General features: G+C 43.1%; 1 protein-coding gene across 11 annotated transcripts in view; it reads left to right on the top strand.

Annotated features, from left to right (window-relative positions):
- Positions 1-10,608, top strand: part of RBFOX1 (RNA binding fox-1 homolog 1) — a 1,090,293-nt gene extending 1,079,685 nt beyond the window's left edge. For 8 of the 11 annotated variants that reach the window (XM_065891840.1, XM_065891842.1, XM_065891838.1 and 5 more), the window contains 2 exons: positions 8,866-8,941; positions 10,473-10,608. In XM_065891840.1, coding sequence (XP_065747912.1) covers positions 8,866-8,941; position 10,473 — 77 coding nt within the window. In that variant the 3' untranslated portion in view covers positions 10,474-10,608. Of the gene's footprint in view, positions 1-8,865; positions 8,942-9,306; positions 9,455-10,472 lie in introns of those variants that run through there. The other 3 variants (XM_065891839.1, XM_065891843.1, XM_065891832.1) reach the window with 2 other exon arrangements.
- The last annotated feature ends 15,819 nt before the right edge of the window (positions 10,609-26,427 follow it).

Raw genomic sequence — 26,427 nt, 5'->3', positions numbered from 1 at the left:
ATACGCTTTTATTAGAGGCATTGTTTGGCAAGTTCAGGGGCACGGTGGGGGGGGGGAGGGTGTCACCAGCCCCCTCCATCTCTTTATCCCCCCCAACCTGCACACGCACACACTTGCACACCCATGCAGTCGTACTGAGACTTCAGATAATATTTAGAAGAAATTTCCAAATTGGCCATTCCTCTAATTGATCCTTCAGCAAATTTCATCTAATGGTCTCCCTTCCATTTCAGTGATTTGACTGTTCAGCACAGTTGTCATGCAGCAAATGGACTGGTAGTTAACTGGTCTGTTTCCAGTAAAATGTGATGTGTGTTCTAATAGGGGAAGCTCAGAGTGATAAGGGAACATATAGGCAAAGGAACTTAGTAAAAATAATCATAGCATTTATTGAGCTCTTACTGTGTACCAGGCATAGTTCAAAGCTTGTTGCATGCAGTAATTATACCTTCTGAAAATGAACTGTCTTTATCAGTTCACTTATGAACATTAAAGATATCCAGAGAGCTCTGAATTAGCCTGAGTAAGGGAGGGCTAATCAGGGCAGAATTTTAAAAAAATATAGAATAGTGGTTATCCCACGTCAGAGTGGGTGGCGACCACCTGCAGAATTTATTACAAATGCATAAGCGACAGGGTCCCACTGTGTAGCACAGAGAACAATATTCAATATCCTATGATAAACCATAATGTGAAAGAATATAAAAAAAGAATGTATATATATATGTATTTATATAGGTAACTGAATCACTTTGCTGTACAGCAGAAAGTAATACAACATTGTAAATCAACTATACTTCAATAAAAAATATTGAAACTGAAAAAAAGAAACCAAATGCAGAATCCACTCCATCCTCCCCTCTGCCTGCCCCAGAGATTCTGATTCCTAGGTCTGGAGAGGGAGCCTGACGATCTGCATTCTTACGAGTTCCCCCCCAGGCCATTCTAATAGAGAAGGCTTCAGCTCACACTCTGGGAAATATTGAGCTGATCAATCAGGAATCTTCTGTCTTTCAGTGGGTGGAGAACATTCAGTAGGCTTTTCTGGAGTCCTCCTCTGCAACATGGTGGCTGATTACCATGTGGCCATGGAGCCCTTGGAATGTGGCTGGTCCAGATACACACTAGATTTCCAAAACCTAGTACGAGCACGATGTAAGGTATTTCACTCATCATCTTTATGTTGATGACACGTTAAATGTGTTTTAAAAACATTAAAATGTTTTTAACCTGTCGGGTCAAATTAAAATACAAAAAATTAATGGCACCTGTTTTCTTTTTACTTTTTTTTAATGTGGCTACTATGAAACTTACAATGTCCTCTGTGGCTCGCATTTGTGGCTCTTTTTTTTTTTAACATCTTTATTGGAGTATAATTGCTTTACAATGGTGTGTTAGTTTCTGCTGTATAACAAAGTGAATCAGTTATACATATACGTATGTTCCCATATCTCTTCCGTCTTGTGCCTCCCTCCCTCCCACCCTCCCTATCGCACCCCTCCAGGTGGTCACAGCATTTGTGGCTCTTGTTATATTTCTATGGAGAGTAACGTTCGAGAGCCGTGTTTTCATTCATTTTGCTCAAATGAATATTGAAAGAGTGTGTGTGCCCCAAGAACTGGTCTCTTAGAGACCACCTGGAATTAAAATATTGTGAGGGGTAGCCTGGACATTGGTAGTGTGTCTTGACTTTATGTTTTAATTTTGCCTCTGACTGTGTGTGTGTGTGTGTGTGTGCGTGCGTGCTCTAGAAGGACATCCCTGGGGTACAGGGCCCAGAGTCTATCTCCTTCTCATCCTGTTCGTTAACCTCTTAAAATCTTTGATCTGCTTACATGGGACGTGGAGGGTGCTGGTACACAGGGCTTCAGAAGGACCACTCAGTTCAGGGGTAGCTCTGACACATGTATCCCAGGGGCTTTACTGGAGGGACCTCACATAGAATAGAGAGAGGGCAGGAGCTGCAATCCTCTCAATAATCTTAACAACACCAATAACTGATGCTTGTTTGGGTTCTCAGTAACCGGTGACCCTCAACCCTCATTTCAACCTCACTACAGCCTTATACAGCCAGTCTGCACCATCATTATCTCCATTCATGGACGGAGAAACTGGCTCAGAGAGGAGAGAAACATTCTGAGGTTACAGCAGGGGAAGGCACAAGCAGAATTTGATTCTAGGAATTCTCACCCTGAGGAATTCTTACCTGCTGTGCAGCCTTGCTTCTCTGCAAGTGTACTGAAGATCTCACGGGGGGGATACAAACACAGAATGTTCATTGTGGTCCCCCGGGGATTAAACCTCACCCGGGGTGTCATGTTGATTTCAAGACATGATGGGAGATTTTGGTAGAGCTTGTAGTCGGGACACATAGAAGGTGAAACAGACTTTCTAAAAGGAGGGTGGCCTTGGCCTTGGCCTTGGCATTAAAGAGAGTGTGGCCATGCGTCTTTTGTTGGAGGAGACATTCTGGAGTGGAGGGACTGTGTAACCAAAAGTAGGACTTACTGTGTCTTCTCGACTCCCAGACAGAGGCTGGTACTCAGCTCCGATGAATTCAGAATAAGGGTTCTTACCTCAGACCTGTGCTGTTTGCGTTCGTAAAAGGAAGAGGTTGTGAATTGTATTGAGAAGGCATAGCAAGGATGGTGCCACCTGAGTTTTCATGGATATGATCTGCTTCTCATAGCTTCTGCAGCTTTTGGATGTATATGCCTACTTACATCCACACAGTTCAGATGCGGGACAGGCACCCGTGTGCAGGAGCAAACTCTGCGGCTTCCCATCTAGAAGCCAAAGAGCCCAGAAGAGGCTTTCCCTCCTGCTTCTGAGGGAAAGAATCAGGAGACTGAAAAAGGTGATTTACGAAGATAATCATTTCGAATCCAAGCTGAGGAGGCAAGCAGCAGGAGAGTCGGGGTGGGATAACTCCCTGTGCTTCCTCTTGGAGCATTTCTTCTATTTCTACCCTGTCTTCCTTAGAGGTTTTGAGTTACGGGACTGTTACCATCCCTCTGACTGATATATCTTGGGAAGCTTTTAGACTAAAGCCTGGTCACCCCCATGGTCTACAGTTATAGAAGCCATTGCCTAGATTAGACTCAGAGAAAGCTACTGTAGTGATAGAGGAATATTCCTTAGTGAGTGCCTTCACTAAGAGTAAATGAGCCGCTGAGGTCATGACCACAGGAGAAGAAAGGGGAGCATTTCCTAGCTAAACCATCACTCTCCAAATAGCAGACTGTGAGAACCATAGGCCATGGTGTGGGACCCTGTTTGTACACTGTGTGGGAGGCGTGTGACTTGAACGAGTGAAATGCCCAAACACCTTCCAGACTCTATCTTAGATATGATTAGGAGGGTAGTGTGGCCCCAGTGGCATTGCAGAGACCGGGGCGTGCGTCCTGATCCCCAGTGAGGTATCCTGTTTTGAATGCGTACTCTGTAGCATTTCCCCTGTGGTGGGGACTCAAACCTCTGCACCTCCGTGCTGCATTGAGGCTGTCTAGGAGACCTACACCACACTGGGAACCTCATCTGAGGACTGAGCCCATTTCATTCATCTTTCTGCCTCACAGGGATTCCCTCCAGCTATCTGTGGGACAGGAGGCATGGGGAGGTGATGCTAAAGTAAGAATAAAAGGTCCCAGGAGCATAAAGACTCTGAACTAAAATATATAGAGTGAACTCTATGGAGTGAAGCTGATTACAGTGTTCTTCCCATGTCCCTATAAGAAAATCACTTGATTGTTAAAACCCTGGGGTAGGGTACCAACATGGCCCTATCATATTTCTTTCACATCCAGCTAGTTGCAGCCGGATTTAGAAGATGTTAATAATAAGTAGTATTTACATTTCTCAGTAGAGTTGACAAAGCACTTTAACAAACACGGGCTCATGTTTCCCATTCAACAGGCAGCTTACTTATTCATTTGACTCCAGCATAACCTCAAGTTCAAATATAGCGATTGCAACTACATCTGTAACTCATAAATGAGATAGATCTTGACTCCAAAAGCATCTGTGACTTGATTGCTAGAGCTACCCGTGATTCTGTTGGAACAGGATCTTTCAGTTGCCTCTGCAGACCAAAAGTCTGGGCAGGAGTGAAAGGTTAGCTTGTGAAATTCTATGTAAGAACCCTTGTATCATAATCTCCACTATCTGTAGATGGCCTTAAAATGTATCTGGTTTCCTTTCATGCACTTTATCTGTGAATTAGGCAGAGCTCAGACAGAACAAAACCATTTTACGTAAAAACAAGGAAAATGAGGCTCAGAGAGATTTCCCTGCGTCATTGAGCAAGGACATTGCAAAGGCAGAACTTGAACCTGGATCTTGTGGCCCCAAGCCTTTGTCCTCCGCAGGGCAGGCTGGCCTCCTGGTTTTAACTTGTCGCTAAGGTCAAAAAAACATGAGTGTTCACGATGGCCGCAAGCTGCGGTGAACGAGCCAGCAGAGCAGTTCTCTTTTATTCCTTTGTTCTTTCCCTTTGACGAACTTTATGGCAACTTGGCCTCTGTTTTGTGAACTCTCAGGGGTGATGTGAAATGACACACTGTGTATTTTGAGTCTTAAGAAACTTTTCTTCTGAGCGTCTTGAAAGGTTTTGAGTGTCTCTGGGAACAGCTGACCTAGAATCTTCAGAAAGCATAGCTGCAAGAATCTTTGCTACTGACAGAATCACTAGGATGGATACAGGGCTCTTCCCGGGCCTCTCTTCTTTCTTTACTCCTCCCTCTTGCTGCCTTCACTCAACATGTGGCATTGGCTTGGTCCCTTGTTCACCTGCCCCGTGGCCAATGCTGTGCTGGACACTGGGGAGAAAAGGGGGAACAAAGTAGACTCGGCTTCAGCCCCCGAGGGACTGGCATTCCAGAGGGGGACAGGTACATCATCAGGTAGAGAAGGAAACAAAATGAATGGAGATTTGCTCCATCAGGTGAAGGATGGGGATGGGGTTGGAAAGCATGTTTGTTTCAGAAAGAGTGATCAGGGAGGCAGGCAGCGCTGGGGAGCTGACATTTGAGCTGAGACATAAAGGAAGAAAGGACGCAGTTCAGATAGAAGATGAGCGCGGGCCAAGGTCCTAAGGAGAGAGTGAATTTGCACGCGTCCCAGGAGTACTGATGAGGCCAGAGTGTCTGGAGCACAGTGAGTGTGAGCGGTAGAGGGGAGTAAGATGGGATTGAGAGCGGGCCAGGAGCAGCTCAGGAAAGTTTGGATTTTATTCTAGGATCGATGGACAGCCATTGAAGGATTTTAAGCAAGGGAATTAGATATGATTAGATTCATATAGATTTATATTAGATAGATGGAAAGATAGATAGATATAGATGATAGATAGACAGATAGATAGATAGGGACAGACAGATAGATAGACAGATTTATATATAAATGGCTGGTGGATTGAAGAAGCAAGAGTAGGACCAAGGAGACAAGATTCAAGCCTGTTTTTGATTTGGTTCTGACGAAATACCCGTGGCTTATGTCAGGGTGATGGTAGCGTGAGTGGAGTGAAGTGGACATGTTTCATCTGTAATTTCTGATGGATGGGATGTGAGGCCACGGAGAGCATCATTGACCCGATTGCACTGTTGTCCCCTTTGGCCAGGGATGGGTGGTGTGGAGGGTGACCACCGGCGCGGGTTAGTCATAACATGGCGGTCTTACGACATTACCCATCTTCCCCATTGAGGTCCCTGGGAATTGCCACTCTTCCTTTGGGCTGTGCTGAGCCAGCTCTGAGGATAGGAGGTCGCTGACGTGCCTGGCATACCTGCTGTAAGAGTAGAGCTCAAGTCCACATCTTCCCTAATAACCTTGTGTCTAAATGGTAGTGTCACACAAGGGCGTGTTTAGAGATTAGCATTTGAAAAGAAGCCTCCTTGCTTTCAGTTTGAGCTGACACGGTCCCTTTTCCTCTGTGGAAATGAAATTTATGAATCATAATAAAACCATTGGATTCTGAAGGTAGAGGTCACCCTGAGAAGAAAAAAGAGCTCGCTCATTTGCAAGGACTAGTTCGGTGCTGCTGTATTTTTCTTCTGCCTGGGAAGGGAACACTGCCAAACTGTTACCTTGGGTTTTCCACAGGGGTTGAAACTTGGCCCAGGGTTATAGATAGATAAGGACTGACCATTAAAGTATGCGAGAGGAGAAGTGGGGCTGCGTTTTCAGGGAATACGTTCAGACTGCCAATCTGTTGTCTCCCCAAAAGAGGACATTCTGCCACAGTAAAAGCGGTCCCCAAATTAAAAAACTCATCATCATTGCTGAGTTTGCATTTTCACACTTGTTTTGAAGGAACACCATGCTGTGGCTTCACGTAGTAAATGTCCAAGCATTTTTAGTTTGCCTTTGCTGTTTACGGCCTGTTCCTACAACCAGCTTTGCCAGAAAGTACATAAAAAATAATCCTATTAACAGTTTTTTTCTCCAGACCCATGACAGACTTTATTTTCTCATGAAATGAAAATCAACACCAAAGTTATCCATCGTGTTCTCTTCCCCCTATTAGTATCTACTGCTAATAATGGGTAGAGAGGCCCAGGCTTCATGAGTGACCTCCACGAATAAAAAAGAGTTTTTTCAAAGACGTCATCATTCTTCTTGTTTTAACACACCCTGTCTTGGACGTACGTCTGTTTTCTTTTTCTCCCAGACAGGGAGAATCTTTGATGAAAGGCCATTTTCGATGAGTCAGAGGCATGAGGGGTGTCCCGAGGAATGAGAAAGCAAGAGGGGGTTGACTATTTGTTAGTTTCGCTGAGAGAGTCATCTCAGAAAAGAAACATCTATTCATGTCACTACTTTTTTGTTTTGTTTTTTGCGGTACACGGGCCTCTCACTGTGGTGGCCTCTCCCGCTGCGGAGCATAGGCTCCAGACGCGCAGGCTCAGCGGCCATGGCTCACGGGCCCAGCCGTGCCGTGGCACGTGGGATCCTCCCGGACCGGGGCACGAACCCGTGTCCCCTGCATCGGCAGGCGGACTCTCAACCACTGCGCCACCAGGAAAGCCCCATGTCACTATTTTTGAGGATCAGGACAAAGACTCATGTAGATTATCTGAGCTCAGGGGCCTTTGAAACAAGCAAAAGGAGGGCTTGGGAGTAAGACATGTCCAATGAGAACTTGGTATAATCATATATTTTTTTCCATCTGGAGTCTAACTCAGCCTGAGAGTTAGAAGATTCTTCCCCCAGCTTCTTCCCACCTTCCCAGGCTCCATGGTGTGAGATCCATCCAGTACATTCTTATCCATCTACTGTGAGAAAGAAGATTGGAAGACAGGTGGGGGAAGATAGGGAAGGAAAAGAATAAGGTCCATGCAGATTAGACTCCAGGGTTGATAGCACAGGCAAACGATTTCTTCCTGCCTTGTTCCTTCATTCTTTAAAGGAAAGTTCAAGACTTGACAGCTGTGAATAATCCACATCTACCCCGTTTAGTGGCTGGTGTACCCCTCCCCGCTGTGAATGTTGGTCACTAATGGCACCCAGTTGCCTCTTTGGCAGAGGAAGAGTCACTTCAACTAGGAAGTTATTCTCTGCCCTTCTGGGAAGCCCACAGCTAATGCTTAATGTACATGAACATTAAAAAACCAACCCACTTGCCTCCAGATGGGATCAGCTCTGGGGTGCAACTCTCAGGATCAGGTAGAAGCTAAACTCCGGCTCAGACCACATACGTCCTTGCTTCTCTGTTTTCCCTTTCTCCGACCTGCTCACCACTCTCTCCTCTTGAAAGCACCCCCTCAACAAACCAGGTACGGAAGAATCTCCATTTCGGGCTCTGCTTCCAGGGACCCTCACCTAACCTAGCCTGCATCTCAGCTTTGATCGTTAGCAAAACAGCAATGTTCAAACTCTCTCCAAGAAGATATCTGGCAGGCCATTCAACGAAGGGTACCTGGAACCATGGAAAAGGTGTGATAGTTGCCCTGAGAGATTCAAGGATCAGCTCTGACTCTGTCTAGCTCTGTGACCTTGAGCAAGTGACTCAACTTCTCTGAACCCTAATTTCTGATTTGTTGCACTGTTCAGTTCCAGACACTTTGTAGCTATCCAATGCATTAGGCTTCCATCCCTTCTACATTTTTATTCTAAAAACCTGTGCTGGGAGTCAGGGAAGTGGAGGGAGGAGGATGGGAGGGAGAGAGAGAGAGAGAGAGAGAGAGAGAGAGAGAGGAAAATAAAAAACTCAGTTAAGGAAATGGCATCAAGAAATATATTGTTTGAAACATGTCCCTTGCCAGGACCTGGCTGTAGATGATGAGATAGAAGTTCTGGGGTGAGAGAACCAAAATCAAATCAGGCTGTAATTCTTGAGTGGTGGGGCGGCGGTCCCACGGATCCTTTAAGGATGCATCTATTTGAATCCATTTGTTCTTTCCCATTCTAAGATGTTGGACCCTAAGTGTACAGACTGGGTTGCTTCACTCTTTTTGATCCACCCTGTCTCGCTTGATTGGTGACAGCTGTATTAGGAGAAGAGGACAATTTCTCTTGATTATAGCTTGTCCTTTGTGGTTACTGGCTTTCTTAAAACCAGTCTTTCAAATTGTTTCCTCTGCCTCCCTCCGTCTTCGAGGTACCTACCTGAGCAGTGTAGCGGGGGGTGTGCGAGAGAGAGGAAACGCACACACACACACCCCTTTATCACCAGCGGTGTTAAATGGACAAAGGAATGTGTTGTATAAGATGGACTTTTCTCATGTTACAGGGCTGATTGGAATATGTTTCTTATTTCTCAAGATGAATAGGGCCCCTCCACACTGTCTTGGTATTTTGTGTTTTATGGTTGTTATTATTACTTCATAATTGCATATTATGGATTAATCTTCACCTCTGCCTTCCTTTCAGTTACGGACGAGTTTATGCTACCGACCCCTACCACCACACACTTGCTCCAGCCCCCACCTACGGCGTTGGTGCCATGGTGAGTACCGATTCCTCCTCTTCCTCACTTCTTCCTGCCTCCCATCCCTCCCCACAGCTGGGACCTTAGGATGGGTTGACGGTTGACGTCCTCTCACTTTCCCTTAATTGAATCTGTCTCCTGCTAACAGCAGCTAAAATGCCACATTAATCCTCCCGGTAAACTTGATAAATGTCTTAATTTCTTGGCAATGTAGTGCATGTAAGTTATTATATTTCTCATTTCGCAAGTCTCACCTAGCCGAGCGCTTACCTTAATGGAATAATTAGTCATTTTGATAATTAAATCCATCACTAACAGAATGCAGTGTCAATGCAGAACTTTTTTTTCTTTTTTTCTCCCTCCCTTGCTGCTCATTCACATAGCCCCAAGGTTCCAGCCCCAGCACAGACTTCAGAGGAGCTAAGCCGCACGCTTCCAGGCCTCTGCTGTCAGGGAGCTGAGAATCTGACTGCCTCTCCTCCCCTATTACAATTCATGTTTAAAGTCATAGTCGCCCAGGAAAGAAAATAGAGAGAAGGGCACACTTTGTGTGTGTGCCTAGTACATAAGGAATTAGAAGGAATCAGTTTGGGGGTTGTCTTTTGTTTTTTTTGGGGGGGGGGTCTGGGTTTTTGTTTTGGGAGGGGCGGGGGGAGGGCAACACTGGGAGGTGGGGGGGTGAATTTGCCTGTACTTGTTCAAACTTCTATGCACTAAAACGTACAGTAAGACGTGCCCATCACGTGAGAGCGTATGCAATCATTACAAAGCTTTTGGCATGCAGTTTTCTGCTTGGGATCGAGAATATCAGTCCTTCTCCTAAAACTAAATCCCCATAGGCATTCATTTGAATCGCCAAAACTTTTCGCAAAAGGAAATAGTTAAGTGCCACCTCCAAGCCATCTAACGCCATGGCCAGACAGTTGCCTGGAGCTTGGTCGTAGAAATTCCGCCATGATTTGGAAACCTATTATTTTGCACAAGTTTAGTGACATCAAGTAACTCATCTGCACAACTCCTCTCTCAAGAGCAACTTCCATACAGATGGTTCAGCCAAGTCAAGTGAGAAGCTGATTTACATTTTCATCCTGATTTTGCATTCAATCAGCTCCGCTTCAACACGCAGTCCACTTGGGGAATGTGTTGGAAAGGAGCGTTGAATGACTACATTCAGTAAGTCATCTGCATTCGACCTCTCGAGTGTAGACAGAGCTTTTCCCGACGGAACATAGTATTGTTAATGAATCAAACAAGCCCACAAGATGAGAGTCCCAATCCTTCAGTGGTCCATTTGTACCCGAGTCCTTTTAGCTCACAGGGCTGGCCGACGGAATTTGGTTTTACAGGGATTTTTCGTTATAAGGAGCTATTGGGGGAGGTCAGGATTGGCCCTATCTTCAGTTCTCTAAGAGTGACCTGGGATGGGTAGGGGGTGCCTCCATCTTGGTTGTTTCTGAGTGTCTATTTTTCACATTAGTCTTTTTTTGATGATCCATGTGTTACAAAAGGAAAATGTAAAAAACACACCCCTTAAATTGCTTTGTTTCAGAATGCTTTTGCACCCTTGACTGATGCCAAGACTAGGAGCCATGCTGATGATGTGGGTCTCGTTCTTTCTTCATTGCAGGCTAGTATATACCGAGGGGGATACAACCGTTTTGCTCCATACTAAATGACAAAACCATAAAAACCTTCCAATGTGGGGAGAAAGGAAGCTTTCCGAGGCCTGGGTATTGCAATACATGCAGCAGTGCATCATTTTAGCATCTAAAAAAAAATAAAAAGAGGAAAAAAAAAAAGTACATTTTTTATCTTATACCTCAGATATTTTGTTCTGTGTATTTTAATATTGTGGGTCTTTCATTTCCTGAAGGTTCCGTAGTTTGGTTGCTGGCTGTAGGAGTTTTTGTGGTTGATCTAGGGAGATGCTAGCTATGACAAAAAACTGGTGTAGGGCCATATCCAGAGTGCTGTCTCATGTAAATGAATTATAGATGCTGAATATTAAGCTACTGGGGCTATCAGCTGCTTGGGAAGCGTGTAAGTGACTACAGGAGTCATGTTCGTCTGCATCTGCGTTAGTTTATTTTATGAAAGGGGAAGGGTGGGCGGCACCGAGGGGGTTGGGACTGGGGTTTGGCTGAAAGAAAAAAAAATAGTAACTGATGAATCTAAACGACCCACACTGCACCAACAACCATATATCGACGGTTCTAAGTCACTCGTTGTCAGTTCAAGCCAAAGGTTATGTTGTTAAGGGGATGCTTCTAATAAAACACTTGTGCATCCGAGCTGAATGCAGCTGTGCAAACCCACCCTTTAAACCATTCCACCCGGGTATTCAGCTTCTTAACCAGCCGCTAGTTATTTAGGCAAAAGACTGGTAGTTAGGCCATCCACAAGCATTCTTTTTATATTTCTTCCAGTATAATAAATTATTGATATCATTGCTGACTTTTATATTATGGGAGGGAAAAAAAATAACATTAATAAAAAGGTGATAAAAAGCACTGTTTCTATTTTTTTCTTTTTTTCCAAAAAAAAGAAAGTAATAAAAACTTAAATTCTTTGTACCAGTGAAAAAAAATGTATAAAATTTACATCTGTGCAGTGGCATCGTTAAGTTCTAGAAACAGTCATATGAAGCTTTAGTTTTAGCCTCGTAGAACAACTGTTACAGACAGACGTATAATTTTTATGGAATTACATGATAATCAATCATATTCGGATTTATAGAAGCATTTTACAAGTATTGCAGTCATTGGGTAGAGATAATCATGGTACTTTCATCCGCTTGGTACTTTTTGAAACATGACCGTGTCGTGTAAGCAACCTGCAATTTTTCAGTCCGTGAGAGCCCGCCCTCCCATCTCTCCTGGTCCCCGAGGATTCTCTCAAATCAGTATCTTTAGTTTGTTTTTTTTTTTGTCTCCAAGGCCCAGGACACTTGTCAGAAGGAAGCAAAAAAGTAGGTCCACCCTCAACATCCCCCAAAGAACAAAGTCCCCCCACCTCTGAAGCAGGGCCCGAATGACACAGCCGAAAAATTGCAGTTTGTCTGTATACTTCTTCTGTTTGAAGTCTTTCCATGTTGTCCTGTTTACAAAGTTAATCTAAGTTGGGTGTCACAGACCTTCCTGTTTTTGTATTTAAATAAAAAAAAAATATCCTGCAGCAAGTCGTCCCCAGTAGTTTTGCTGCCATAGGTAAAATTTCCATGTGTGCGGTGCAGGCCATATGGCATGCACTTTAGTAAAGCTATCAATTCACCGCTGTGAACCTGCCAAACTGCTGTAACAACTCTGCTTTAAGACAAAAACCAAACAAAACTTAAAAAAAAAAAAAGTGTTTGTGATCCAGCTTTTCTCTTGTCATCCTATGTGCATGCAGTAAGATCGGTTGGATATTAAATAAAGTTTCACGAGATTTGAAAACCGAGTTTCTGTAGCTTCGCTATCTAAGAAAGACAGATCACCGTGATCTTGCAAAAAGAGAGAAACGGGGGAAAAAAACTGCTTAGTGGCCAAAAGTAGAAAAATAATGTTCTTTTCACCAGATTGATTTGGTGGGGGCGGGGGCGCGTGAGGGTGTTTTAGAGCATCCCTGAGGCATTCTCGTCCCCCTACCTGGAAGACGGTGTCATGACAATGGGTGCCTGGTTGATGTTTTTAAGGGAAACGATGTACTAAAATGCTAACGCATCCGACCCCAAAGGGGAACAAGGTAGAAGGAACAGAGGGCTCGGGAGAATCGAGTGATGTCTCCCATTTGCCTCAGATTTCAAAATCCAGAATTTGCATTGTATTTGGAATCACAAACGTAGAATTCTTACTGTGTTGGTGCAAGTAAAATTAATTTGCAGTTTTGATTTTCATCGATGAGCTGTACTTTCCCCCACGATTGTATGTAGTTTTAATAAAATCATCTAGAGCCGCCTGGGTGCCAACTGATGTTACAGAATCTTTTGTCAGGCACTCCTCCAAGAGGCCAATAAGTCATTTTAAACTGTATGTCAGAGGTGTAAACAGACATTTTGGATTTTTTTAAACGGTATTTATTTGGAATGTTTTCATTTATCTAAATAACTATTGCTATTATGAATTATGGAAAAAAGATTACTATCATGTGTGGCATATAGTGACTTAACACACACCTCACGCAATCTGCAAACCCAGAAAATGTGTATATCTGTCTTTAGAAATTAGTGTTTATATCACTTACAGTGGTTTGTGAATAAAGAAAACTGGTTTGTAATATCAAAAAATAAAAGCTTAGTCTGAAAAGGTCCACATGAGTTGTGTTCTGAGTCCTTTGGCTTCTGTGTGTTTCCTGGGGGGGTGGAGTCATCACGCCCACACAGGGCTGCCCTTGTGCCCACCAGGGGCCATGGGTTGGGGCCGCCCAGGTGAGCAGTGGGCTGTCCTGGTTGCCACAGGCTGCCTGGCTCAGGGGGCTCCCCTTCCTCGTGTATCTTTCCAAAGAAGTTGGTGGAACCAACCACAGACGCTTAAGAAAGAAACAGAACTAAGCTTAGCTCTTTCCTGGCATGGCAACATCAGCCTTTGGTTTAAAACAAAACAACAGCAACAACAACTGTACATTTCAAATGAAACATCTGCTAACATCTGTTAAGTTATTAGTACAACTTTCAGTTACTAGTACAACAGTTAGGGAGACTTGTAGGAAGAAGATGAAAACATAATAAGCGGTAGAGTTTACATTTACTGAGGGCTTACTAAGACCAAGAATCTTGTGTTCCTCATTTCATTTAATTATTTAATGCTCCCACCAGGGTTGGATTATCTACCCCATTTAGTTACCTTAATAATATCTTAATCCTACCTTATTTACTTAATACTGCTATCAAGTTGGTAAGACACAAAGATTTTGAAAATACCGGCTCTGGAAGCAGGTGTTCTGAGTTTGAATCCTGATTCGGTCCCTTGCCGGCTGCAGTCAGTCAAGGGCAGGTTAAACCAAAGCTCTGTGCCTCAGTCTCCTCATCCATAATTCAGGATGAGAAGACCACCTACCCTTTAATACTGAGATGTGGAATAAAAGCATATATGGGAAGGGCTTACAGTGGGACTTCATAAATTGTAAGCTCATTGTTTACAGGTGAGGACACTGAGACCCAAGAGGTTAATTTATCTGAACCACACAGCAAGCCAGTGGCAGGTCCAGCATTCCACAATGGGTCCCTGTTCTCCTGGCCCAATGGGAAATTTCAGCAATTTTAGGAGTCTTGCTCTACGAGCCAAAGGCTGATTTTTTCCCCCCCCACAACGCAGTTGTCTTCAGAGCATTCATTATACCATTTCAAGTATATTCAGTGGTCCCTTCTCTGTAAACTCCTTATACATAGGACTGTACGAGTTAAGTCAACTTCCATTGCTCTATGTCCATTGATCTTTGAAGACAGTGTTACCCTGATTGTATAAATGAAGACGATAAGGAAAGGTCCTACGATCCGCCTAAAGTCACGTCTAGTGACTGTTGGCCGGAAAGCTTGCGTCTTCTTCCCAAAATTCTCTCTCATTATTGATGGTGGTGGTGGTGATGGTGAACTTGGGCATCTAATACTCTCCTTACGAAATATGTGAGGCTGTATTAATTTCAAAAAAAAAATAAGTCCCTAGCTTTATCCTGGCACATGGTGAGGAGATGATGGCCATCTCCTAAAACGCTGGCTTACAGCTGAGTCCCTGCCCCATCCAAATAGGAGGATATAAATAGAGGTGAATCTCCCAAATCAGGTTCTTCTCTAAAACGGAGATAAGCACGTATATTTCACGTCAAGTTGTAAAGAAAATAAAAAATGGATGGCAGAAGTGAAACGGTTTCTTATAAGACTCGATCAGTGGACGCCAGTGCTTGACGCCCACCCATCTCCTCCACCTGGATTGTGGGCAGAGGTGAGCTAACGGGCCAGGGGAAGGTCATGAGGTGATGCCCACTAGGTGCGATGCACAGGCTTTGTGTATAAACAGAGGCTGGTACTTATCTGTTTTGTGGACAATGCCTGGGAGGTAGTCGGAGCCTCATCTCATCTGTAACTTTTTTTCTTAGAACTGTATTTTAATTAAATAGGAAGGCCTTCTCCATGTTAAAAAATATTTTAAAGGGCTTCCCTGGTGGCGCAGTGGTTAAGAATCCGCCTGCCGGTGCAGGGGACACGGGTTCGAGCCCCGGTCCGGGAAGATCCCACATGCCGCGGAGCAGCTAAGCCCGTGCGCCACAACCACTGAGCCTGCGCTCTAGAGCCCGTGAGCCACCACTACTTAAGCCCACGCGCCTAGAGCCCGTGCTCCGCAACAATAGAGGCCACCGCAATGAGAAGCCCGCACACCGCAACAAAGAATAGCCCCCACCCACCGCAACTAGAGAAAGCCCGTGCACAGCAACGAAGAGCCAACACAGCCAAAAATAAAAAATAAATTTAAAAAATATTTTAAAAACATGCATCACAAATCTGACTCCATTAGCTTAGACCATTCTAAGTCCCATTTTCCCACTCAACATCCCGACAACGTGGATTCTTTAGGCTGGTACCCAAAGAGTGTTGCTACTTCCTGGCACGTAGCTACTCTTCCTGCAAACAGAGCTCCAGTAAGCACATTGCTGTCCCATGCACACGTGCTTGTGCTCGTGCACTCATGCACACACAAGCAAAAGCCCTTTCCTGCTGTGATCACGTCCCTCCAATGTACCATCCAGAGACGTTCTCTCTCAGAAACACTTGATGAGCTGGTTGAAAAAGCAGATTCCTGGGCCCCATCTGCTTCCAGGACTCCCAGGGTTGAGTATTGGAGGTCCCATCTTTCAGTGAACTTCCTAATTGTGTTCATGGCTTGTTCTCCCTCCAGATCTGACCCTTGTAACATCGGCGGAGCCAATCGTGTGTGCACGAGTGTACGTATACACAAGCACAGACCTACACGTGCATATATCCACGCATATTCTTACCCTTTCTCATGACAGCCTGTGATTATTTTTTCACACCTAAAGTCAAGAATTAGGACTAAAAAAATAATCTCTCTAGGGAAGAGATAAAACAATCATTTTTGTTGGAAAACGAAGGTGTTTTTTCTGTTTTTTATTCATTGCTGGATGATACATGTGTGTGCATGTATGGTGTTATGTGTTATACACTATATATTACATATTTAGGAAATTTGTATTTAAATTCACAAGGCGCAGTATTCTCTGAGGGATATGAAATTCTCATTGTACAATCGCTTAACGTGATGCTTGATATTGGACCAAAGGCCAGGGTTTCTCATTGCTTTTTTGCAGTCCTAAAGAATAGATATTTGGGGGGTGACCAGGAGCAGTGGCCCCGGGGCACCTTTGAGGAGTCTCCTAGGAGAGCCCAGTCTTACCTTATATGCTGTGTCCTAATCACCCTCCTGGAAAGTTGGGGTGGGGGAACCAGAGGTGTGTCTCTGACTCTTACGGCCTAGGAAATCCAGGCTGCTTTGATCACAGGTATCTGGCCTAGAGAAGGGAATTTACCGACCCTCTCAAAGGGGAAATATCTTCTGGACAGCAAAGTGGTATTGTGATGAAAACACCCAGGGTTCTTTTAAAACTAATGGTGTCATTCCCTAAAGGTAACAAATGTTATAGCTTGTATTGAGGATAAAACAAATAACAAGACCAGCTAACATTGTCTGAATACCATCTCAGCCCGTCTACAAAACAGACATATTTAATCTATATACTATAAACACATAACTGTCTATACATGGACATGTATATGAGAGGCATTCAGAAAGTCTCTTAGCCTATCTGTGCTTCAGTTACATTCCCTATAAAATGCAGATAATAAATAATACCCACCTCACAGGGTTCTTATGAGAACGATATGCATTCAAAAGTGTGAAGCACTTAGCCTGGCATATAGCATTTTTTCTTTTTAGTAATAAATCATTTCTATATCTCTCTGTATAATTTATCTGTGTCCATATATATCGCATAGATTCAAATAATACATATTCCATATCTATATGATATGTAACACAATTACACATACAGATGTATGTATAATCTATACAGTTTATACATCCAAAATAAATCTCTTTGTATACACACGTGGATACCAAAAGCTTTATAATATGTGATATGTTTATTTTTATGCATTAGCATAGCTACAATATACCCATTAGTGGACCATAAATATATATGCTAGTTCTTGTAAAGCACATAGATACTGGCAGAGGAAGCAATCAGCAAATGGAACTTATCAACATCATAGTTACTATGATCTCATTTAATCCTCAAGAGCTGGCAAGGTAGGTACTGTTATTACCCGCTCTACCCACCAGGGGGCAGAAGCTTAAGCAAACCTGGTGATGCCCAAGGGATACGGCTCTACATGGTGCAGCCAAGCCTTGGGCATCGGCTATCTGGCTCCAAAGTTCTCGCTGCTCCATGCTGAACAATACTTTACAGACACTTGGCACTTAATCCTTGCGGCATCCCAGGTAAGTAACTTGGCCATGACTTCCTACACTTGTTCAAAAGGTGGAAATCAGGATGGTCCCAGAGTCCGCCTCTGAGAGTGCAGACCACCCTCCCACGATTATCCTCAGGGTCCCCAGCCCGTGCCTGTGACTTTGACATCCCAGCTCTCTGACTGAGGCAGGCAGATGGTGCGTTGCCTGCGTGAGGCAAAAAGCCAGGGAGAGCAAGAGAATTCCCCAGCCTCTAAGAAATAAGAAACAACAGGACCGCGGGTAGAAAACAGAAGAGCGGAGACCCAAGAAGTAGGGTCACGGTGGTGCTGCGGGCAGGTGACGGTTGGAAAGCACGCAGACTCCAGTAACCCTTAAAGGAGAATTAAAAAAAAAAAAAAAAAAGCAGATAGCAATTTCAGATCAGCGCACGGAACCCTCATGCTCACATCCGGAAAGGCAAACTCTCTGCAGCCACACCAGGAAGTTGTCCGGAACTGAAAAACAGGTCAGAGGCACTGCGTACAGCTTGACTTTTGTCTCCCCCAAACACTCCTAGGCTGCGGAGCGGCAGGGAAATTCATTACTGTAAGTAGGATTTCAGCACCAGGGGACACTGCCGCTCAGCGGGACAGGCCTGTCAGCTAACTGGCTTGCTGCTGCTCTTCCCTGTTTTATTTTCCTCAACTGCATGACTAGATGACGCATTGTTCTTTGGACTATTTCCTTTTTTTCCCAAGCCCTGTTCTTCCCCTCTCCCCCTAAAGACCGAGAGACATCGAGAGACAGAGCACAAGCTTTTGCTTCGTGAGAAAAGGAGGTAAGAAGGAAAAATGAAAAACCCACAAAACTTTCAATGTCAGTTGCAGTCTTCTGAGATTGAAATTCAAAATTGTTTGTGCCCTACCTGGTAGAAGAAAAAAATCCTCCTTTCTTTTTATCATTTTTTCCATCACTTAGAAAAAGAATGACTCATGAAAGCTGATATAAGCAAACAATAGTGACTTCCATTTGCTCTGAGAGACTTAGACATGCAGTAGCCCGAATGGAAACACGGACAGCAGAATTCAGTGGGTAGAGAGGTCTTTTGCCTCTTTTTAAAAATTTCTCTCCATCGACATTTCAACTCTGTTATCATCTATCTTCTTCCCAACTGTGCAAACTTAGGCAACTTAATCAGCCCCTCTGGGGCTCAATTTTCATGTGGGTGAAACGAAAGGGTTTTGGTGAGAATTAAATGCGGTGTGTAGCACTGAGAGGTTTGGTTCTGGAAAAGTCACTCACCTCCCACTTGGCAACAAAAATCGAACCCCATGTTAAAAAGTGAGACATTGGATTTTTTAATGGCAGGAGGGAGTTCCAAGCTAGGTTGAATTTGGAGAACCAGGGAGAATGCTCACCTATTGAAACTGTTCTTGGAAACCGTCACAGCGCTCTGGAGTCTGCATGCACGCCACCCAGAAAACAACCCGGAAGACTCTGCTTTGGGTTTGCAGATCCGCAAATGCACACCCCCCCCCAATGCCAGGCAACACAGCATTAGAGCCACTCTACCCCAAGTGTGAATCTCAGCGCCTACACTTGGTTGTGGGCCAACGCACTTAACCAAATGAAGCCCCCCTTCCTTGTTAGTAAAATAGAGAAAAATAGAATTACCTTGAAGGGCAGTTGTGAGAAAAGGGTAAGAAAATGCACATAAACTGCTCTGAACATAGAAGATGTGCACTAAATATTCACCCCTCCTTTTCTCCTTCATTAGCCTCAATATATTACCATCTAGGAAGTTCTGTTCCTTCCTGGTTTAGAGGATTTAAAGTAAAGCAGAATGGGGACTTCTCTGGCGGTCCAGTGGTTAAGACTTTGCCTTCCAGTGCAGGGGGTGCAGGTTCAATCCCTGGTCGGGGAGCTAAGATCCCACGTGCCTTGCGACCAAAAACCCAAATCATAAAACAGAAGCAATACTGTAACAAATTCAATAAAGACTTTAAAAATGGTCCACATCAAAAAGAATATGTTTTAAAAAAATAAATTAAATAAAGCCAAAAAAACCCCCACAAAGTCTGATAGGTACCAAAACCCACCCTCCACAGAGCTTTGGAACTTCGGTGGCTAGTGTTGAGTCAGCCTAGACTTTGAGAGCTCCTGCCTTAGATCTCATCATCTCTAGAGGTTCTTATAGCCAGCTGCACAGTAGAATCAGGTGGGATGCTTTTGCCAAAAATCCATGCCTAAACTTCATTCCCAGGGGTTCTGATTTAATTATCTAGGTGGGCCGGGTTGCCATACTCTGCGAACTATTACTAACCCATCCTCATTTTACATACGAGGAGCCTGGGGCTCAAAAAGAGGAAGCGACCCACCCAAGCAGTTAGCTGAAAAATCCAGGATTCCAACCCAGGTCTAAAGGATTCCAACGTCTGTACTCTTTTAACTGCCCTGTCAACCCAAAATGATGCTGAAAGGTACTTTCTAATCTCCAAGAGAACTCAAAAGTTGGGAAAGTTAAAGTATCAATACTAAAATGGAGAGCATGATTTCCCTTGGGAGGTCAGTCTTTTATCCCAAACTCAGACTACCTGGGGGAAAGACTTTCCGTATAATGTGAGATTAGCGTAGATCCTTTCAGTTGCAGGGGCAGAAACCCAACTCAGATTGGCTCAACAACAGCAAGAAATATCAAGCCCTGACTTTAGGCATGCCTGACTCCACCAGTATGCGATGCTGTCAGAGCTCTATCTTTCTCCATCCCTCCGCTCTGTTTCACATTGTTTAGCCCTCATATATTTTTTCATACTTCCAATTGCTCCCTCCGTTTGGTGGGGTAGTTGCCATCTGGCAGCCTTGAACCTATGTTGCTTCATCTTAGAAAAACCAGCTAAACTTATGGCTTCTTGCTCACACAGTGAAACCATGTAGTGAAGACATAGCAAAAGCCAGGCAAGGATTCTGATTGGTCCTCCTTGGACCAATCACTGTGCCTGGGAGGGTTGGGGTGCTCCGATTGGCCAAGTTTGGATTAGCATCCTCATAGAGGTTTCCATTCTTATCGTATAAGACAAGGAACAACCCATCAGGGCATAGGAGTGTGGCATTGCCAAAAGAGGAGAATGTCCCTATATGTAGATGAAAACGACAAGTGCATGCATGCTATAATCCATGACCTTGAATTCCAGCCTTGGGGCTTAATGGCATGATTAAAATGAAAACTTCATCCCAGACATGAACTGAGTAATACTAGAATACTTCATTTCTTCTCCAAACTTTTCTCTTCACGTCGTGTGCTAGTAAAATTGGGGAAGAAACACTGCCTGTAAGACTCCAAAGCATCACTGAAATTTAATTTACTCAACATAACCATGACCGTAGCCATTAAGAATACGTATTCTCTCCATCTGGGAAAGTGCTCAGCTAATTTTTGAAACCTTGAAAAAATGAAGACCACAGACATTGCCCATCCCGAAATCGCTCTTATTTAGTTTGACTGCCTGCTGAGCTAATGACCCACTGACTGGGTTTTAGGCTTTTGAAAGCCGAGCTCTAACATCATACTATCATCTCAGAGATGGCAGCCTGTCTCTAATCAAGTTTTTATTTGTTAACTCATTGCTTCTCCTGGATATAAAAGTAACACTCCTCTTTTTAATATTAAAAATAAAACTTTAAATCAGGGCCTAATCCAATGCCAAACTGTTTAAATTCACTACCTCCAAGACCGCTTCACTTCTGGAGAAATCATGCTCTGAAATAAAGGAGGATGGTACTACGGGGAAAGAGTGACATGCCATATGTATGTTCTTTTTTTTAAAGCCTTTTGCGAGCATAGCGGTAAATGATTCATGTGAAACTGTGTACCGTACATCATGTGAGTTCCAGGAACACATCCACCGAACAGCTGTGCTCCTTACCTCGGGAGGGGCTGCTCTCAAAGGCTCTCTCTCTCCATCACTCTCCTCTCTGTCCTGTAAGCCTGGTGTGTTGACTCTTGGGGATTTGGAAACCATCAATAAGAGACAGTGCCATGCAAAGACGTTGGGAGTAGGGGTGGTGTCCAGATGCCACTCAAGGGAAGCCTTGCACCCAGGGGCTGCTCAGAAGGCCAGGAGTGCATCCAGCCAAACTTCTGGGTGTTGTTTACTTGTCTTCCACACACAGAGTGGGAAAAACAAAATATAATAAGTAAAATACAGTTGGATGCAAGAATACCCACCAGGATATGGGATTGACTGTAAGAATAGGAAGCAGATCGGTGATGACCTAGGGCCAGGGTGGGGATGGGGGTAGAACAGGGGAGGACTACAGAAGGCCACCAGGAAACCCTTGGGGGTTCACTATTTTGATCTGGGTGATGGTTTCGGTGGTATATACATATGTCCGAACTCATTAAATTGTATACTTTGTGTGTAGTATGTAATTAAATTTGTTTTTCTCCTTTTAATCTGCCTTATTTCATTTGTATTGTTAGACCAGCCACAGGACCTAGAAGGGTAGAAAGAAAATGTTTCCTTCCCAACACAGGAAAGGCAACACTTAGAGTCACTGTGTTTATTTGTTCACAGAAGTGGTGATCCCACACTGAAAAACCATGACCCTCCACTGTCCCATCCTGTGTGTAAGCCAGAATGACCACTGATCGGTGAAAAGGAAGACTCTTCAAATAATTATTTATTGGGTTACAGGAAAGCCCAAACAAACGTTTGGCCAACCCATGCTCTGCAGATGCCCTACTATGAACTTTTCACCTATTTTCTACAAGTACGGATTTCATAACACCTGAGGGATGATAACTGGATTTGTAATCTTATCAGGGTCCATGGCATTTGCTCGGAGTCTGACTGATCTGGTATCAAAGCCTGGGTCTCCCATTATATCTCTGGGTGACCCTAGGCTTTTGAAAGCCGAGCTCTAACATCATACTATCATCTCAGAGATGGCAGCCTGTCTCTAATCAAGTTTTTATTTGTTAACTCATTGCTTCTCCTGGATATAAAAGTAACACTCAGTAACATTCAGGAACCAAAGTTTCCTCATATGATAAAAATAGGATAAATGAAACCACCCCCCCCCCCCCCACAGGCTATGAAGAGAAGTAAATGATACAATAAGTAAAACCCATGGCGCTATGCTTCTCACGCATCTGGGGTACAAGAGAGCTTATCGTTATTGCCATTGTGATTATTCTTGTTCCAGGTACTTTCTACAGCCTGATAAATTTGGTGGGTTTGGGGGGAAAGGGCTCCTGCAGGAAGAAGATGGTCTTGACATTCCTGCCTTCAGAGGGGGAAAGGGCAGGTTCAGGACTTTTGAGTGATCTAACTCAACAGATATGTACATTTTTCTGACTCCCTGGCATGGCTCTCCACTGGGACAATGTTTCTCTACTGACAGATTTCCAAATGTAACGGGGGAAAAAGAAAAAAAATGTATATATTGTTGCTGAAAAAAAAAAAGAAAAAGAAAGACTTCATTGAAAGCCTGGGGGCATTTCAGAACCAATGTAATCAAATCCATGTCTCTGCTTGAGAATGAGAGTATTTGAGATGTAGTGTGGGTTGGGTAGGTGGGAGTGTGGACAGAGGAAAACACCGTAAACTTGAAGAGCTACGCGTGTCTCTTGTACCACTTTCATGTCTCACCTTGAGGCACTCTCCTTAAATCCCAGGGCCATACATTTTTCTGAACCTCTCTCCTTGACTGATGCCCCAGATGACACTGACTGCTTAACGCCCAGCTGACCAATGAGGATAAAAATCATTTACATAAACTCAACACATCTGATCTGCCACTTGCCTCTATGAAACTCAGTTTCCTTATCTGAAAAATGGGCAGAGCAATGAAACATATCTCATAAGGTTGTTTAGAGAAAGAAATGAGACCCCGCCTAGGGAAAGGTAGGTTGTGCTTGACACAAAACTGTATCCTTTAGCCATTATTATTATCAGGGGAGAGAAAAAATCTCAGGAGAACTCACATGATATAAGAATCCACTTCTCAGAAAGAGAACGCTCCCATACTGTTGGTGGGAATGTACATTGGTGCAGCCACTATAGAGAACAGTATGGAGGTCCCTCAAAAAACTAAAACTAGAGTTGCCATATGATCCAGCAATCCCACTCATGGGCATATATCCAGACAAAACTATAATTCAAAAAGATACATGCACCCCTATGTTCATAGCAGCACTATTTACAATAGCCAAGACATGGAAGCAACCTAAGTGTCCACTGACAGAAGAATGGATAAAGATGTGGTATGTATATACAATGGAATACTACTCAGCCATAAAAAAGGATGAAATAATGCCATTTGCAGCTAATGGATGGACATGGAGATGATCATACTAAGCAAAGTAAGTCAGAAAGAGAAAAACAAATACCATATGATGTCACTCATATACGGAATCTAAATATGACACAAATGAACCTATGTTTGAAATAAAAACAGACTCACAGACATAGAGAACAGACGGGTGGTTGCCAAGGGGAAGGGGGTGGAGGAGGATTGGATGGGGAGTTTGGGGCTAGCGGCTGTAAACTGGTATACATATAATAAATGAACAACAAGGTCCTGCTGTATAGCACAGGGAACTATATTCAGTATCCTGTAATAAACCATCATGGAAAAGAATTTTTTTAAAAGTGGGGAAAAAAAGAATCTACTTCTCAGAACCCATTTTGATGAGACTTTGATAGAGACCTGAGTCAAAATTAAGAATAAGAAGCACACATTTTCCAAATTACTTCGAATTGCCCAAAGATATCTTCTATTTTACTGATGGATAAATATGACCAAAAATGTGTGTGTGTGTGTGTGTGTGTGTGTGTGTGTGTGTTGAGTGAGATTGAGAGATTTCTCACACAGAGTAGATACGACTGAACTGGAACTCAATCTCAAGAATTTCCCAAACTCCTACAGTCCAATCAGTTGCCATATTCTACAAACCAAATTCAAACTGGACACTGTGTCCGGCTTCTAACGTCTCGAGCATTTTCTCAAATCTAAATTAGCTATTAAGAATAAAATAAAGAAATATGCAAGTAAATTAATTAAATAAGCAAAGCTCTTGGTGACTAAGATTTCTTCCAAAGGAACATTATAAGTTATTCCAGGTGACACTCTCCAGCCTTTGTCTTATAAATATTCATTCATTCAATAATTTTTAATGAAGCACCTACAATTAAAGTCCGATATGGTACTCATGCCTCTTAATAACCTGGCCCCATTTAACCCCTTCTTCCCCTCTCACGAGTTCCAGGATTCAGTTAATTCACCAAATACTCCAAGGCTTACTTTCACCCATATGCCCAATTTCTTTTGCCTACAGGGTAAATTCTTACACACTGTTAAATTCTCAACTTTGAACTATTAAAAAGAAAATAGCTTAAGTGACTCAAATAGAGCAAAAGACTTGACTCGGCTAATATGCTTCAGGGACCATCTGAACTTGGTAACTCAAGGCGAGGTTGGAATTCTATAGGGTGAGGACAAGGGAGGGGTACATGACTTCAGGAACAGATTGGACATGTAACAGTTTTCACCTTTAACTTCTGTAAAGGTATGGTTGGAAAAGTTAGAGATTTTTCTATTTTATCGTGCCTCTTGTGCAGGAGTGTTAGTGATCCCATTCTGATAACTATCCAGCAGTGCATTAAAGAGATTGCAAGCCTTGAGATCTGTCAGTCAAGTTCAGGAAGAGGAGAGGTGGAAAAAATAGGGAGGAGAAAAGATTCAAGGGTCAAAGTCAAGGGGAATGCTCTATTGTGCCTATTTTGTTTTACAGTTCTCCTCTTGGTTAAGTTTAACACCTTTCATTGTTGACTAAATGGGTTAGGAGAGAAAACAAGGTTACAGGGATGTATAGGACTCAGGAACAGACCAGAGTTGGGTGAAGGGGCTGTTTGTTCTTTGATCTTTAACTCCTTAATCATAGCTTGCATCATCTGTTTGGACAGGGCAATACTGTTGATCTTAATTAATCATGATGGAATACACTTGATGAGGGCTATTTCTAGCAGGAGGAAAAGAAAAAAAAAAAGATCCCTAGCCCTTGGGGGAAAAAATGCACATCCAGGACTGTAGCCCTCTTGGGACTAACCAGGAAAAAATACCCCATCCTCAGCCACCTAAAGCTGATCCATGAGTCCAAGAAGCCAAGACCATGTTGTTCATTTGACAAATGTTCTGGTTGGCTTCACAGATGGTTTGGTTCAACAAAAAGATACCAGAAAGTTTTCTGGGAATGTGCGCAAAGCAATCATCACTGATGACGTTGCATGTGTCTCCCGTAGATGCCAGGAGGTTGTCCAATGTCGGCTGATGATGGGAAACTGCCTTCTGGAGTCCCTGCATTTCTCAAGCAACTATGTCAACATTTGTACTGGCAATCTTGGTAGCTTGTGTGACTTGATAAATGATAACAAATACCTCACCAAAAAAATCTGCAACTAATATCAAAGTTACAGTGAAAATTCAATGCTTCCTTCCAAAGATTAGGCCAAAAAAAAAAGGATGTCTGCTTTCATCACTTCTATTCAATATTGCATTAGCGGTCCTAACAAGCGTAATAAAATAAAATAAAAGTTATAAAGTTTGAAAGGAAGAAATAAAACTCTACTCACAGATGACAGGATTTTGCATGTAAAAAACCTAAAGGATTCTACAAAAAAAATAATAAATTCTAGAATAAACAAGTAAATTTAGCAAGTTGTAAAAGATAAAATTAATATACAAAAATCAATTGTATCTCTGAAAACTAGCAAAGAACAATTGGGAAAAATATCATTTACAAAATCATGCAAAATATAAAATACTTATAAACTTAACAAAAGACATGCACCAAAAACTGTAAGATATCGCTAAGAAGGATTATAGAAGACTTAAAATATGGAAACTACGCAATGCTCATGTATTAAAAGACTCAACTGACATGATGATTCTAAATGTATATTGAAATGCAAAAGACTAAGAAGAGCTTGAACAATTTTGAATAAGAACAATTTAGAGGAAAAAAAAGTTAAAAGATAGACTCTAATTGGATTCAAGATCTACCAT

The sequence above is a fragment of the Phocoena phocoena genome, chromosome 15 (assembly GCF_963924675.1).
Source record: "Phocoena phocoena chromosome 15, mPhoPho1.1, whole genome shotgun sequence".
NCBI lineage: Eukaryota > Metazoa > Chordata > Mammalia > Artiodactyla > Phocoenidae > Phocoena > Phocoena phocoena.
This window is presented reverse-complemented; position numbering and strand designations above follow the sequence as displayed.